This window comes from Capra hircus, chromosome 2 (genome assembly GCF_001704415.2).
Source record: "Capra hircus breed San Clemente chromosome 2, ASM170441v1, whole genome shotgun sequence".
Classification (NCBI taxonomy): domain Eukaryota; kingdom Metazoa; phylum Chordata; class Mammalia; order Artiodactyla; family Bovidae; genus Capra; species Capra hircus.
In genome coordinates, this window is record NC_030809.1 from 128,629,599 (window position 1) to 128,647,591 (window position 17,993).

Here is a 17,993-nt window from a genome sequence, read left to right on the forward strand (position 1 = left end):
TTACACTAAATGTTTCTTTGTACCTAGGAGGTCCTTTATGAAATGAACCCAAATTCAAACTCCAAAGTATTCAATTATGTAGTGAGTGATAATATATAAAAAGATATTTGAGATGAAATGTCTTCTAAAAAAAGCTAGTTTTCATGTGTTTTTGTGAAACTTTGTATTTAGTTCTTATCTAGTTTCATGTTTGGAAATGTACTCTTAATAAAGGAATATGATTTACAATAAGATAAAAATCATTCAATGTAGTTCAAAAACGTATACTCAGTTGATAATAGCTTTTCTCTTTCAAGTACCTTTCAGAATACTTAATCTATAAACAATCTTTAGTCTGTTGATTGCAAAATGTTTGTAGATCAGGGAAGTATATATAAAGGTAGTGATTCGTGACATAATTAAAATAATAAAAAATGTTTATTCACGTCTATCTTAATTTTTTTGTTTATTTGTGTCAAAGGTCAGATGCTATAACTCAAAGTATATAAGAGTATTTACATTTAAGACCTTAGACACTGGCTCCTCTTTAATTCTGTCGTCATGTAAAGATAGCCAGAAGATGGTGCTATGGTTCTACTAAAAAAGAAAAAGAACAATTTGCTTATTAACTGGGTTTTGGGTACACATATCTAATTTTAATTTACTGCTAGTATTCTTCAACGTATGTATTCTGTGTACTTTCTTATCCACTATATTTCAGTATTTGATTTTATTTTTCCCACAAGGTAACATTTTATTTAAACCTGGTAATTTTTCAGATGTTTGCAATATTAATCTATTAGCTTCTGACTTTAAAGAAATATTCAAAATGTAAGGCTAATACAAGATGATAGAAAACTTCCATGATTTTCACTACTGTATTTTTTATGATTATTTATGCCTAATTATTTCTCAAGAAAAATTTTAAAACTTTATTTTATTGGATACAATTTTTCTGTTGTGGAGAATTTACAATTTATAAAGTTTTCATCAATATCATAATTTTTATGTGTTTACTTTCGAAAGTTCTATATATGACAAAACAACGTTTTCTAGTTCTCGATCACATTCAACAATTTCCAACTCTTAATCATGTTTTAGTCTATGATTTAAGAAAATGCCATAATTTTCAAAAAGTAATAGTTAAAAAACCCTTTCAATTTCTTATTTTTAGTATCAAAATTACTTTTAGGAATTTTATTTTTAATAGTGATTTATTTATTTTTAATACAATTACTACAGATGTCAGCAGGCTCATAAACAATGTCAGAGGTTTCATAAACAAGCTGTTTGTGATATTTACATGTGGGTGAATTTTGTTATGCAAGGCCAAAACTTCTTGGATTCTTTGGGAGATAACCAGGGAGCAGCATTCCTGGACCCCAGCTTTAGAGGACAGACCCCCTCACCCAAGCAGAGCTAGCTTAAAATTGCATGAAGTCATGTGGACTTGGAAATTAATAAAACGTTCTGTTAAGTCTAGGCCCACCAGTTTCTCCACTTGACTTCACGTTCTCTGTGTAGCCGACTGCAAATGGTTTTTGTTTTTATAACCAGTTATTTAATTAATGAAATGATTAGAGCTTTTCTTAATTGTTAAAACATATACACATAACTGATTTCCCTGTGAGATTATCAAAACTTTTAATTAAATCAACAATTTATAAGAACCACAAAGAGGATTAGAATTAATTCATTAATTTTAATTGCTTAATAATGTGTATTACTTTAACAGTATAGCTAGATTTTACTTTTTTAAGTCCTTTGAGAAATGAATAGAAATTGTTATGAGGATGATACTGAAACTCAGCGGTGCTCTCTTTAAATTTTCTTTAGCTGTTCTATTTGCCAGTGGCGTACATTTAACGTAGTACTTTATGTAGTACTTTATACAGCACTTCTAGTAATACTTCATCATTTTGTGATGATAAAAGCTTGTTTTTTGTTTGTTTGTTGTATCCAGATAGCCTCCAGAATTCTTAGGCTCTACTCCCCTTGAACATTTTTATTTGATTATTATATTCAAGTTTTACTAGTAGATCACTCTATCTAGATTACCAAAAAAATATATTCACTGAAACAAAGATGAGGGGGAAAAAAAAAAACCTTCAAAAAGGCTTTTTTAAGCATTAGAATTCAAGTAGTAGGTAGAGCGAGAAAAGAATACAATATAAGCATGAATATATCTTCAAAATATAAATTACAAGTATTTAAGAATGCAATTCAGAGATGGGGATCATGCAAACTATAGGATAAGGTTATCTTTAAAAAATACAAGCAGGAATGAGAATATTAAACTGTTTAAAATACAGATTGAACAAATATTTCCTTCAGCCTAAATGTTTTTCAAGGTCTGTGTAACAGTTGAAGGCTGATTGCTACAGACCTATTTTATGACCAAAGTAACTCCCCTGAGACTTATTTTCTCATCTTTGAAATGGGCCAATCAGATTGGATGACCTCTGAATCTTCTTTGAGCACAATCACTTCATCTTGATATGAAGCAAAGGAAAAGGTTTCATAAGCCATAGATCAGATATGTTATGCTTGTTTCTCTTTTTCTGTCTCGTTCTTTTGTTTCCCTCTCCCTCCCTCCTTGCCCCCCTCTATATTTTCTCTACTTGTAGCCCCTACTTCTTCCCCTTGTTCAAATTTTCCCCTTTTTTATTCCTTTCTTTTCTTTCTGACAGAAAAGACATAAGAGATAAGTTTAATGTTAGTGGTTGTCTTGTGATGGGTGTTTGGAAACTAAAAGAGGTCAGAGGAATGGTTGTGTCCCGATGTGAAAAAGGCTTCAAGAGCTATTGCTGATTGTCTCTTTCTGGAAAAGAGCAGCACCCAGGAAGCCAGTTTAGACTGCTTCCGCGGCCAGCAATGGGGCTGGCTTTGTTCAGATGCATTCACATGGATGGAAAGCAGCTGATTTATGTTGTCAGCCTCCATATGTGAAAACCCCCAAATTGTTTTGATTATAGCAATACAGGAAGAAGGTTATGAAAGGAAAAGAAACAAATTAATCCACTTTCTTCGGGAGAGAGCTGGGATAATTTGTAAAGGGTTGCACTGAAGAAAAATGTTTCTTAAAGACCAAAAAAAAAAAAAAAATCCCTGGCATGAATTAGTCACATTTATGTGCAGAATGTAAGCCTGCTTAATACTGAGGGAAAAAACTGCCTATATTTATAGGATAGGACAGAGAGCAAACTAAAAAATTGTACCATCCAAAATGGAATAAAACAAATGGAACTCTTCCACCCACCCACCCTGCCCTGGATATCAAGGCAGACACTTCAAGGCATCCTTATATGCATTAATTATATTATTCTCCATGGCAGTACAAAGCCATGAAAAGAGAAAGAGGCTTTTAACCACTCTCTGTTCTGGGACTGAAGTATACCACATGTATTTACATCTGTCCTAAATTAGAAGGAAATACACAATGTAAATAAATAGGACACACAAAAGATGATCAAGACTCCACGTTGCCCTACAGATAATCTATTTTCAATCAAGTTAGGGTGATCCATATGCTGAATATATATATATGTTATACTAGAAAATAACTTTTTGAAGCCCTGTAAGAGGGGTTAATAAATACAATTTTTGTCAATAGTTTTTTTCTGTTTCTTGAAAAGAAAGGTGGAGGTAGGGGAGGGAGGAGAGAAGGAAGGTCAGGAGGGCAGCATTGCCAGATAAAACCAGTACATTTAAATATCTCTAGAATGAGTCTGCTGCTACTGCTAAGTCGCTTCAGTCGTGTCCGACTCTTGCGACCCCATAGACGGCAGCCTACCAGGCTCCCCTGTCCCTGGGATTCTCTACGCAAGAACACTGGAGTGGGTTGCCATTTCCTTCTCCAATAGTATGAAAGTGAAAAGTCAAAGTGAAGTCGCTCAGTCGTGTCCGACTCTTCGCGACCCCATGGACTGCAGCCCACCAGACTCCTCCGTCCATGGGATTTTCCAGGCAAGAGTACTGGAGTGGGGTGCCATTGCCTTCTCCGAGAATGAGTCTAGTTCTGAGTATTTTAGCTGGGATAATTAATTTCAGTTTGAATATGGTAATCTGTCTCTTTTCATTCATTGATTTCATTAGGTAGGACAGTATACCGAACAATGTAAGTATCTGGAAATGCAAAGATCTAGTGCTCTGGACTGCAAGTTTCCTAAAATCATTAAAAACAAAAGATCCACAGAAAAAGATATCTCTGCTTATTTTCACACAAAGAGTTTTCATTTTCTGTTTGATATGAATATGATTTTTGGAATATTATGAAAGAAGTATATTAAATTTTTTTAAGTTATTGAGAATCAGCCTGATTTTAATGATGGTAATGGTAGATCACTGTGATTTCTAAATATTTGGAGGCTGTGTGGGATTTATAAAAATATAATGGACAATAGGCAATAATTTATTTAATGAAATTTCAGCATTGAATGTAAACTCTAAATATATGTTTGTGTTCATTTTCCATAGACAAAATTACAATTTTGTGAATAAATTTTCATTTGTAGTTTGCAAGACATATCAAGAAATCTGAAGGCCAGAAAATTCCCAAAGTTGAGTTGCAAATCTCAATTTATGGAGTAAAAATTCTAGAACCCAAAACAAAGGTAAGGCTTATTTTGAACATCAGAAGCATTTGACTCTTTCATTAATTGCAATCACACTCCTACTTTAATGAATATTTAAAATATGTTACCCAGTGGCTTAGCGGTAAAGCATCCACCTGCAGTGCAGAAGGGGCAGATGTGGGTTCAATCTCTGGGTCAGGAAGATTGCCTGGAGTAGAAAATGGTAACCTACTCCACTATGCATGCCAGTAAAATCCCATGAACAGAGGATCCAGGCGGGCCGAAGTCCAGAGAGTCGGGCACGTCTGAGCATGCACACACTCACCCACTGAAACTATCTAGCTCTCAGTTAATGACAATGTAAAACTCTATAGGATTTATAGGGGGTAAAGCAATGTTTGGATTTGCTTTCTGAGGGGTTTGTTCTTCAGCCGGTGTCTGGGACGTAACAAGCTATATTGAGTGTATTCAATGGTATTTGGTCTTGTATTTAGGAATTTTTCTTCATATGCTTTGAAAGAGATGCATTTACGTTTGGTTCATGGAGTATGAAAGAAGACAAAAGCTGTATGATGTTCATTAATCTGTCCTGACCGACCCTGATTACCTGTAGACATAATCACTGTGTATTAGTTTACTATGGCTTTCATAATAAAATACCACAGAACCTGGTGGCTCCAACAACAGAAATTTATTTCTCACAGTTCTGGAGGTTGGAAGTCCATGAGTAAACGGACAGTAACAGGCTTGGTTTCCTTTGAGGCGTCTCTCCTTGGCCAGCAAATGGCAGCCCTCTTGGTGTCCCTTCACATAATTGTCTGCACATACACTCCTGGTGTCTCTTTGTGTGTCTAATTTCCTCCTCTGATAAGGTCACCTCCTCTTATAAGCTGGCTTAAAATTTAACATTCAAAAAACTAAGATCATGGCATCTAATCCCATTACTAATGGCAAACAGATGGGGAAAAGTAGAAACAGTGTCAGACTTTATTTTCTTGGGTTCCAAAATCAGTGCAGAGAGTGACTGCAGCCACCAAATTAAAAGATACTTGCTCCTTGGAAAAACATCTAGACAGCATATTAAAAAGCCGAGGCATCACTTGGCTAACAAAAGGCTACATAGTCAAAGCTATGGTTCTTTCAATAGTCATGTAAAGATGACATTTGAACCATAAAGAAGGCTGAGCACCAAAGAATTAATGCTTTCAAATTGTGGTGCTACAGAAGATTCTTCAGAGTCCCTTGGACAACATGATGAAACCAGTTAATCCTAAAGGAAATCAACACTGAATATTCATTGAAAGGATTGATGCTGAAGCTGAAACTCCAATACTTCGGACACCTGATGCAAAGAGCTGACTTACTGGAAAAGACCCTGATGCTGGCAAAGATTGAGGGCAAGAGGAGAAGGGGGTGACAGAGGTTGAGATGGTTAGATAGCATCATTGATGCAATGGGCATGAGTTTGAGATAATGGGAGATACTGAAGGACAGGAACCCTAGTGTGCTATAGTTCATGGGGCCACATAGAATGGGACACAACCTACGGAATGAATAACAACAACCAACATAAGGACACAAATTAGATTGGATGAGGAACCACTCGAATGACCTTATTTTAACTTAATCAGCTCTTTCAAGCCTTATTTCCAATTAAGTTGGAAACACAATATAGTTGTGTTTTGAGGTATGGGGAAGTAAGCCTTCAACATATAAATTTGGGTAGGTGGACAAAAGTCAGCACATAACACATGGTAACACTGTATATGTGAGGTTCTTGTATATCTCCCCTACAGATCCAATGGAAAAAAAAAAAAGAAAATATAATCTCTTCCAGATTCCAAAGTAGGAAGAGCCACTAGACCATTCAGGTATGATGTAAATCACATCCCTTACAATTAAACAGTGGAGGTGACAACTAGATTCAAGGGATTAGATCCAATAGACAAAGTGCCTGAAGAACTATGGACAGAGAGGTTCATACCACTTAACAGGAGGCAGTGATATGTTCAGTTCAGTACAGTCACTCAGTCATGTCCGACTCTTTGTGACCCCATGGACTACAGCATGCCAGGCCTCCCTGTCCATCACAACTCCTGGAGTTTACTCAAACTCATGTGCATAGAGACAATGGTGCCATCCAACCACCTCATCCTCTGTTGTCCCCTTCTCCTCCCTCCTTCAATCTTCCCCAGCATCAGGTTCTTTTCAAATGAGTCAGCTCTTCACATCAGGTGGCCAAAGTATTGGAGTTTCTGCTTCAACATCAATCCTTCCAATGAATATTCAGGACTGCTTTCCTTTAGAATGGACTAGATGGATCTCCTTGCAATCCAAGGGACTCCCAAGTCTTAGAAGGCCTTGAAAATAGCTGATAAAGGAAGAGAAGCTCAAGGCAAAGGAGAAAAGGAAAGATGTACCCATTTGAATGCAGAGTCCCAAAGAATAGCAAGGAGAGATAAGAAAGCCTTCCTTGGTAATCAGTGTAAATAGAAGAAAGCAATAGAATGGGAAAGACTCTTTTCAAGAGAATGAGAGATAGCAAGGGAACATTTCATGAAAAGATGGGCTCAATAAAGGACAGAAATGGTATGGACCTAACAGAAGCAGAAGATATTAAGAAGAGGTGGCAAGAATACACAGAAGAACTATACATAAAAGATCTTCATGACCCAGATAATCACAATGGTGTGATTACTCACCTAGAGCCAGATGTCCTGGAGTGTGAAGTCAAGTGGGCCTTGGGAAGCATCACTACGAACAAAGCTAGTGGAAGTGATGGATTTTCAGTTGAGCTATCTCAAACCCTGAAAGATGATGCTGTGAAAGTGTTGCCAGCAAATTTGGAAAACTCAGCAATGGCCACAGGACTGGAAAAGGTCAGTTTTCATTCCAATCCCAAAGAAAGGCAATCCCAAAGAGTGTTCAGACTACTGCACAATTGCACTCATCTCACTCGCTAGCAAAGTAATGCTCAAAATTCCCCAAGCCAAGCCTCAACAGTATGTGAACTGTGAAATTCCAGATGTCCAAGCTGGATATAGAAAAGGCAGAGGAACCAGAGATCAAACTGTCAACATCTGTTGGATCAAACTGCCAACATCCTTTGGATCATCAAAAAAGCAAGAAGAGTTCCAGAAAAACATCTACTTCTGCTTTATTGACTATGCCAAAGCCTTTGACTGTGTAGATAACAACAAACTATGGAATGTTCTTAAAGGGATGGGAATAGCAGACTGCCTGACCTGCCTGCTTAGAAATCTGCATACAGATCAAGAAGCAACAGTTAGAACTGGACAAGGAACATCAGACTGGTTCCAAATTGGGAAGGGAGTACATAAAGGCTGTATATTTTCACCCTGCTTATTTAACTTACATGCAGAGAATATCATGAGAAATGCTGGGCTGGATGAAGCACAAGCTGGAATCAAGATTGCTGGGAGAAATATCAATAACCTCAGATATGCATATGACACCACCCTTATGGCAGAAAGTGAAGAAGAACTAAAGAGCCTCTTGATGAAAGTGAAAGAGGAGAGTGAAAAAGTTGGCTTAAAGTTCAACATTCAGAAAACTAAGATCATGGCATCTGGTCCCATCACTTCATGGCAAATAGATGGGGAAACAGTAGAAACAGTGTCAGACTTTATTTTGGGGGGCTCCAAAATCACTGCAGATGGTGACTGTAGCCATGAAATTAAAAGATGCTTGCTCCTTGAAAGAAAAGCTATGACCAACCTGAACAGCATTTTAAAAAGCAGGGACATTACTTTGCCATCAAAAGTCCATCTAGTCAAACTATTGTTATTTCCAGCAGACATGTATGGATGTGAGAGCTGGGCTCTAAAGAAGGCTGAGCACCAAGAATTGATGTTTTTGAACTGTGATGTTGGAGAAGACTCTTGAGAGTCCCTTGAACAGCAAGGAGATCCAACCAGTCCATTCTAAAGGATATCAGTCCAGAATATTCATTGAAAGGACTGATGCTGAAGCTGAAACTCCAATAGTTTGGCCACCTGATGCAAAGAACTGACTCATTGGAAAAAACTCTGCTGCTGGGAAAGATTGAAGGTGGGAGGAGGAGGGGATGACAGAGGATGGATGGCATCACCAACTCGATGGACATGAGTTAGAGTAAGCTCCGGGATGGGTGATGGACCGGGAAGCCTGGTGTGCTGCAGTCCATGGGGTCACAAAGAGTTGGACACAACTGAGCATCTGAACTGAGCTGATTCCACATTCACATTAATATGTAGTTATGAATGTAATTTTCACCTAAAATTCCTATGTTGAAGCCTAATCACAATATCGCCATATTTGGAGATAGAACCTTTAAGATAATTAGAGTTAAATGAGGTCAAAATTAGACCTTAATTCAATAAGACTGGTGTCCTTACACTTAGAGAAGGAGACCTCAGGTATGTGTGAACACAGAGGAAAGCTATGTGAGAACATAGCGAGAAGACAGCCATCTGTAAGCCAAGAGGCGAGGCTTCAGCAGAAACCAAACCTGCCAGTTCCTTGATCTTGGACTTGATCTTGATCTCACAGCCTCCAGAACTGTGAGAAAATAGATTTCTATTGTTGAAGCCATTCAATCTGTGGTATTTTGTTATGGAACCCCTAGAAAATAAACATAGCCCTTTATTCATAATGCCTCAGAATTACTGTTTAGTAATTTTGATAAGATCATGAAAGTCAGTTTCAAAAAACTGATCAACATTCAACCCCAATCATTTTACAAATATATATTACCAATGCTTTATTTTAATATGGTAGCAGGTTTACTGACCAGGCTTCCCTGGTGGCACAAATGATAAAGAATCTGCCTATAATGCAAGAGACCTAGGTTCAAGGCATGGCAACCGACTCCAGTATTTTTGTCTGGAGAATCCCCATGGACAGAGGAGCCTGGCAGGTTGTAATCCATGAGGTCGCAAAGAGTCAGACACGACTGAGCAACTAAGCAAACTTACTGACCAGTTAATTCAATTTGAAAGCCCTAGGAAATCTAGCCTGTAAACAGATTATGAAAATATTTTCATAGATCTTCAGAGTATACTAATCTATCATTTGCCACTGATATCTTCAATCCATGTGTGTAACAACCCCTGACAATGTCTTGCTGTTCAAAGAGTGGTCTATATTAATACTGTTAAAAATATATATATATATATGTCAGTGAGGAAGAGACTGGCCAGTCAGGCAAAGTATAGGAGAAGAATAGTCTCAGGAAAGATGCCTTCGACAGAAACCTTAGTAAGTTGAGCATTTGTACCTCCTTGCGGTTGAAACGGCTGAATCAGGCTATCTAGCAGTGACTAAACATTACAGTCATACAGTGTACAGCCTCATTTTAATTTTCATGCTTGCAAACAACTCTCTGATGACTTACCTTTGGTTTTGTATGCAAGGAAAGAATGCAGTGTTGTAGACATTCACTTTTATAGCTCATTTTTGTGTATTCATTTTCAGCTGATGATCAGTAATGTGAATCAGAGTTATAGATCAAATCTCAGCAAGCAGACATGTCAATCTCTGAACTTGGAAGGATCCCGTGATAGATGCTATAGTTACAGTCCTCCGTAACTCAATCGGTAATGAATCTGTCTGCAATGCAGGAGACCTAGGTTTCATTACTGGATGGAGAAGATACCCTGGAGAAGGAAATGGCAATCCACTCCAGTATCCTTGCCTGGAGAATCCCATGGACAGAGGAGCCTGCCAGGCTACAGTCCATTGGGTCGCAAGAGTTGGACATGACTTAGCAAATAAACCACCATACATGTATACACACACACATAGTATATATATACTGCATATACATATATATGTAGTATTTATCTTACTACTGATTAACAAGGTTGACTCAGCAGTTTGGAAGCTGAATGTGTAAATCTTCATTCATTGCTCCAATGGAAAACATTGCAGAAGTTGCAAGGGTGATTTCCCTTAGACAGAAGGGGTTCAAGAGTATTTGAGTTTACCATGAAGACGTGTACTGTATAATATGTTTCATATGAAATTATATACAGATGAACTTATGTTTTAAGCTGTAATATTAGTAGCAATAAAATAAAATGAAAAAATTCTGGTTCAAAGGGTTCTGCCAATTCTGTAACCTTTTGGAAATGTATTAATCTGTCTGGACCTCAGTATCCTCCTGAGTAAAATTGCACAGTTGAAAGTAACGATATCTAAAGATTCCTTGTAGCTCAGGAAACCCATGAACCTCTGATCCTCTTTTCCGTTGTGGTTTTCTAAGTGCCATTGAAACGATTTAGCTAAATCCTGAGTCAGGAGGTTTATCTCATTACGTTTTTATTTAAGTTGAGGTGTATGTAGTTATAAAACCAGCGTAAAACAGATGATGTTTCATTAGTTGTATGTTATTTGCACAGCTGGTATTCCAGAAAAAGAAATCTCTTCAACTATGTTTATTTTCATCTGTGTTCACAGGAAGTTCAACACAATTGCCAGCTTCACAGAATATCATTTTGTGCAGATGATAAAACTGACAAGAGGATATTCACTTTCATATGCAAAGATTCCGAGTCAAATAAACATTTGTGCTATGTATTTGACAGCGAAAAGTGTGTAAGTATGCCAGATGTTTTAGGGTGGTTTGCTCTACTTTGCAAGCCAGGAATTCTCTTGTTTCCGGCATTAGTAAAGTATTTAGAAATGAATAAGGTCTGCAAATACTTAACTTCACTAATAGATTCTTCCTGTCCTGAGAATATGCTTCAGGATTTCATCCCTAACTAAATTTCACGTTAATGGGCACAAGCTTGCATGCAATTTTCTTTCCTTAGAATGTCATCCTTATGTCATATGTTTACCTGTCTTATGATCACTTGACTTGAAATTTTAAACTCAAATACAATTTAGTTATATGCATATAATGCAAAGGAGTAATGATAAAGCAAAGTATTTTTTCAGGAATGTCATGGATCTGATGAAAATAAATATTTTAAACAGTAGGAAATGAAATTTGTATGGCTCCTCAAAAAAAATATCTCTGATACTTTAAAACTCTGGTTCTTGATTTTCATTATTCAGAAAACTTTATATAATGAAATGTGATAGAATTGTGTGTATGTGTGCGTATGTGAGTGATTGAGCTGGGGAATATAATCTAAAGTTCTTAGCAAGTAAGAGCAATTAGGATATTCCAAAATTAAGCTCTCTGACAATTCTTTAATCATCTGGAATTCTTAAGGAAAACCCATATCTTAACTATATGCATAAGCTAATACTAATCCTGTTATAAAGTGTAATATGTGAATTCCAAGCACACATTGTAGCCATTGATAACTTTAAATGAGAAAGAACATTTAATCTCAACAACAGGATTGCCTTAGACAGGAAGAAATTTAGTTTATTTATTGTTCATTTTATCATACTGTCAAAATAGAAGGGAATAATATTGTTATCACTATAATATATTTCTTTGATTTCAGTATGTGGTCTTCTTAAAAACAAATACTTTTTTATCGTCCATGTAACTCCTGCATCAGGTGAAAAATAGATACTCAATGAATTTTTTCCTTTAAAAAGGCTATGTGGATAAATTGACAAAAGATAGAGCAAGTTAGTATCTCTATCTTTTAAACTATAGTTCCTTAAATAAGCAAACTACTGTGCTAACCTATTTGGCATCACATGTTTTGAAAATTTGATGAATATTATGAAATATCTTGTCAGAATACTATACTTATTTGTTTAAGACAATGTTATGTGAACTATATGGCATTTTGTATGAAATTAAAAAGTTCTATTTGAAATGTATCCTATTGAATAAATGCCATATATTTAATTTTCAGGTACTACTTAACCATGATTACTTGCAGGTGTTTTCTCTGTGATTGAGAAGATTAAAGTTGATACTTGTTGAATATCTTCTACATGTAAGATATTATAACCTTTTACCACTTATGACAAACAGTAAATTAAATTGTCCTTCTTTCTTGCCTTACATATAGAAATAAATTTCCTTAGGATTTTTTGAAATATTCATAACCCAAGTTCTTTATAAATACTAGTCTTTTTATAATTTTATGTCACATTTTACCTTTCTTTGATGTCCAAACTTGTTACATGATTATTAAAACAAACACTTGCCAGAATTCCCCATTGTTTTCAAAGTACAAACTATATTTCTATCTGATCATAATTTTTTGTAATCGATTTCCAAAATTTCACTTCCTTGACCCATTATTCCTCTCTTGATAAGGCATATTAGCTTTCTTTATTCTTGAAGGTTGAAAATATTTTCTTGAAGCCTACACCAGTGGCTCCCAACCATTAGTGTGCATGATTTCTACATTATGATTGACAGCAGAAGCAAAAACTGCTTTCTGATAGGATTCTAAATGAATATAGAGAAAATATGTAGGGCAAGTATCTGTTGAGTCTTTGAAAAAGTGAGGTATTTCCAGAAAAAATATCTGTTTCTGCTTTATTGACTATGCCAAAGCCTTTGACTGTGTGGATCACAACAAACTGGGGAAAATTCTACAAGAGATGGGAATATCAGACCACCTCACCTGCCTCTTGAGAAATCTGTATGCAGGTCAAGAAGCAACAGTTAGAACTAGACATGGAAAAACAGACTGGTTCCAAATCGGGAAAGTAGTACGTCAAGGCTGTATATTGTTACCCTGCTTATTTAATTTATATGCAGAGTACATCACGAGAAATGCTGGACTGGACAAAGCACAAGCTGGAATCAAGATTGCCAGGAGAAATATCAATAACCTCAGATATACAGATGACACCACACTTATGGCAGAGAGCGAAGAAGAACTAAAGAGCCTCTTGATGAAAGTGAAAGAGGAGAGTGGAAAAGTTGGCTTAAAACTCAATATTCAGAAAACTAAGATCATGGGATCTGGTCCCATCACTTCATGGCAAATAGAGGGGAAATAATGGAAACAGTGACAAGCTATTTTGAGGGGGCTCCAAAATCACTGTAGATGGTGACTGCAGCCATGAAATTAAAAGACACTTGCTCTTTGGAAGAAAACAAACAGCATATTAAAAAGCAGAGACATTACTTTGCCAACAAAGATCTGTCTAGTCAAAGCTTTGGTTTTTCCAGTAGTCATGTATGGATGTGAGAGTTAAACTATAAAGAAAGCTGAGCACCAAAGTATGGATGCTTTGAACTGTGATGTTAAAGAAGACTCTTGAGAGTCCCTTGGACTGCAAGGAGATACAACCAGTCCATCCTAAAGGAAATCAGTCCTGAATATTCATTGGTAGGACTGATGCTGAAGCTGAAACTCCAATACTTTGGCCACCTGATGTGAAGAACTGACTTATGCAAAAAGACCCTGATGCTGGAAAGATTAAAGGCCAGAGGAGAAGGGGACGGCAGAGGATGAGATGGTTGGATGGTATCACTGACTCAATGGTCATGGGGTTTGAGTAAACTCTAGGAGTTGGTGATGAACAGGGAGGCCATGGGATTGCAAAGTGTCAGACATGACTGACTGAACTGAACTGAACTGAACTGAAGGCAAGTATATTATGAACAGAGAAAGTTAAAGGCATATAAATGGAGGTAAGGTTTCTACACCTTTCAAACTGGAAAAATGACAGCACTAGTAGACTGAGATAAGTTGTATAAATATAATATGAATCCCAGAGCAACCACTAAAAAACCTATAAAATGGGATACATTTAAAAATACATTGGCCCAAGTGAATGTGTTAATATCAGAAGAAATACACTCCAAAGTAAAGAAAATTATACAAAGGAGGCAATATTTAATAATAAAAAGCTCATACTACCAAGAAAACAGCAATCCTAAATTTGCATTGCCAAATCACAGAGCTGCAAAATTAAAGAAATAAAAACCGATAGAAATGAAAAGAAATATAGGGTCAATAGGCAAAGACACAGTTATATTGAGTATTTCACCACCACTTTTCTTAAAATGAATGGAACAACTAGGCAGGAAATCATTAAGAATATATCACTCAATGGCATCATCAACTAATGGAATAAACCAAGGGTAATTTCATTCGACAAAAGCAGGTTGCACATTGTTTTCAAGTGCCAAAGAAACAAGTACCAAAATAGACTCTATCTGGGGCTGTAAGACAAATCTCAGAAGTGTAAAAGAGTAGAAATTATTAAGCAAGTTCTTTTCAACAACAAAGAAATCAACCTAAAAATGAAGAACAGAAAGATTATATGAAAGGCTTCAAAAACTTGGAAGTTTTGTTTATCCATATGTCAGAAAGGGCATCGAGTTTGTAAACACTCTGTAGGTCAAAGAGGAATCTTCAAAGAAAGAATCTTAAATGTGTGAGCTATATAGAAATGAAATAGAACATATCAGTATTTATGTGATATAGCTAAAGCAGTTCTGGGAGATAAATTTAAAGCAAGTTAATATATTTAAAAGCAGAACATTTCAAATCACTAATCTAAGCTGCCAGCTCAAGTGCTTAGAAAACAGATTATCAAATTAAAGTAAGCAGAAGGATGAAAATAAGAAAGAGAAGAGAAGAAATTAATGAAATGAAAAACAAAACCAATTGAGAAAATCAATGACACAAAGAGCTGTTTCTTTAAAAGATCATAAGAGTAACAAAATTTCAGTTAAGATTAGTAAAGCAAAAAGAAACAAATTACCAATATCAGACATTAAACAGGGATTTCACTGAAGAACCTCCAGATATCAAAAAATATTAAGAGGATGCTATAATCAACTGTGTACACATAAATTTGACAACATAGAAGAATTAATTTCTCAAAAACAAAAATGACTGACTACCTAATATTGGATAATTTGAATAGCGTTGTAACTATAAAGGAAATTGAGTTTATAATTTCAAACTTACTAAAGTAGAAATCTGCCTACTCCTAGATAGTTTTACTGAAAGAATCCATAAATGCTTAAGAGGAGTTAACATTGCTCTGCACAAGCTATTCCAAATAACAGAAGTGAGAGAGCTCCTAAAATTCATTTTTATGACAGTTTTATTTTTCAGATACCAAAGCAGGTAAAGATAGTGCAAAAAAGGAAACTACAGACCAATAACCCTCAGGAATATGGATGCAAATATTTCTAACAGAATATTAAATATAATTCAGCAATATATTATACACCAAGACCAAGTAGAACTTGTTCCTGGGATGTAAGTCTTATTCAGCATAAAAAATCCAATAATATAATCAGTCATATTAACAGGTTAATGAACTAAAGTCTATGATCCTATCAGCCAACGTTTTAAAAAATATTTGAAAATAATCAACACCCATTCATGGTTAAAAATCTCAAAAAATAAGAATAGAAGGAAACTTCTTTTACATGTAGGATTTGGGTGTTTGTTTTTGCTATCTGATTCGTACATATATAACCAAAATGTTTTTGTTCTAAATAGACAATGTAAAACCATTAAGAGTATGTCATTACTGTCATAAATTTGTGGATATGATTTTAGATGAATTTTCATAGTTTATATTACATGTTTATGGCAACAAATAAATTCTAATACAGAACATTGTGTTTCTTGTAAAGTTAATATCATTAATATTTAACATTATTAGTGGTAAAATGATCTTCATGACCTGGATAATCACAATGGTGTGATCACTCATCTAGAGCCAGACATCCTGGAATGTGAAGTCAAGTGGGCCTTAGAAGGCATCACTATGAATAAACCTAGTGGAGGTGATGGAATTCCAGTGGAGCTATTTCAAATCCTGAAAGATGATGCTGTGAAAGTGCTGCACTCAATATGCCAGCAAATTTGGAAAACTCAGCTGTGGTCACAGGACTGGAAAAGGTCAGTTTTCATTCCTTTCCCAAAGAAAGGCAATGCCAAAGAATGCTCAAACTACCACACAATTTCACTCATCTCACATGCTAGTAAAGCAATGCTCAAAATTCTCCAAGCCAGGCTTCAGCAATACGTGAACCGTGAACTCCCTGATGTTCAAGCTGGTTTTAGAAAAGGCAGAGGAACCAGAGATCAAATTGCCAGCATCTGCTGGATCATGGAAAAAGCAAGAGAGTTGCAGAAAATCATCTATTTCTGCTTTATTGACTATGTCAAAGCCTTTGACTGTGTGGATCACAACAAACTGGGGAAAATTCTACAAGAGATGGGAATACCAGAACACCTCACCTGCCTCTTGAGAAATCTGTATGCAGGTCAGGAAGCAACAGTTAGAACTGGACATGGAACTGGTTCCAAATAGGAAAAGGAGTACGTCAAGCCTGTATATTGTCACCCTGCTTATTTAACTTATATGCAGAGTACATCATGAGAAACGCTGGACTGGAAGAAACACAAGCTGGAATCAAGATTGCTGGGAGAAATATTAATAACCTCAGATATGCAGATGACACCACCATTATGGCAGAAAGTGAAGAGGAACTGAAAAGCCTCTTGATGAAAGTGAAAGAGGAGAGTGAAAAAGTTGGCCTAAAGCTCGACATTCAGAAAACGAAGATCATGGCATCTGGTCCCATTACTTCATGGGAAATAGATGGGGAAACAGTGGAAACAGTGTCAGACTTTATTTTGGGGGGCTCCAAAATTGCTACAGATGGTGACTGCAGCCATGAAATTAAAAGACGCTTACTCCTTGGAAGAAAAGTTGTGACCAACCTAGATAGCATATTCAAAAGCAGAGACATTATTTTGCTGACTAAGGTCCGTCTAGTCAAGGCTATGGTTTTTCCTGTGATCATGTATGGATGTGAGAGTTGGACTGTGAAGAAGGCTGAGCGCCGAAGAATTGATGCTTTTGAACTGTGGTGTTGGAGAAGACTCTTGAGAGTCCCTTGGACTGCAAGGAGATCCAACCAGTCCATTCTGAAGGAGATCAGCCCTGGGATTTCTTTGGAAGGAATGATGCTAAAGCTGAAACTCCAGTACTTTGGCCACCTCATGCGAAGAGTTGACTCATTGGAAAAGACTCTGATGCTGGGAGGGATTGGGGGCAGGAGGAGAAGGGGACGACAGTGGATGAGATGACTGGATGGCATCACTGACTCGATGGACGTGAGTCTAAGTGAACTCTGGGAGATGGTGATGGACAGGGAGGCCTGGCGTGCTGCGATTCATGGGGTCTCAAAGAGTTGGACACGACTGAGCGACTGAACTGAACTGAACTGAAGGTTGTTGTTATTTATGTGAGGTAATGCATATTAACTCCAAATAGACTGCTGACTTAAAGATGTGTATTGTTATCACTAGAGCAATCCACTGAAAAGTAATTCAAACGTGTATAGTTAAAAACCTAGAGAGAAAATAAAATGGAGAACTATTCTTTTTTATGAAACAGCAGGCAAAGAATAGAAATGGAAAAGCAAATGGACCGAGTAGGAAATAAAGAGCGATGTAAATATACAGACTAAATACACCGATCAAAGGCTGAGACTGTCAGGCAGGGTTTTTAATGCATACAACTGTT

The 17,993-nt window shown here is 36.5% G+C and overlaps 1 protein-coding gene across 4 annotated transcripts in view; it reads left to right on the forward strand.

The window, feature by feature from the left end:
- The window catches only part of GULP1 (GULP, engulfment adaptor PTB domain containing 1), a 330,443-nt gene that overhangs the window by 265,733 nt on the left and 46,717 nt on the right, over positions 1-17,993 (forward strand). For all 4 annotated transcript variants that reach the window (XM_018065482.1, XM_018065486.1, XM_018065478.1 and 1 more), the window contains 2 exons: positions 4,494-4,592; positions 11,013-11,150. In XM_018065482.1, the coding sequence (XP_017920971.1) occupies positions 4,494-4,592; positions 11,013-11,150 (237 nt within the window). The remainder of the gene's footprint in view (positions 1-4,493; positions 4,593-11,012; positions 11,151-17,993) is intronic.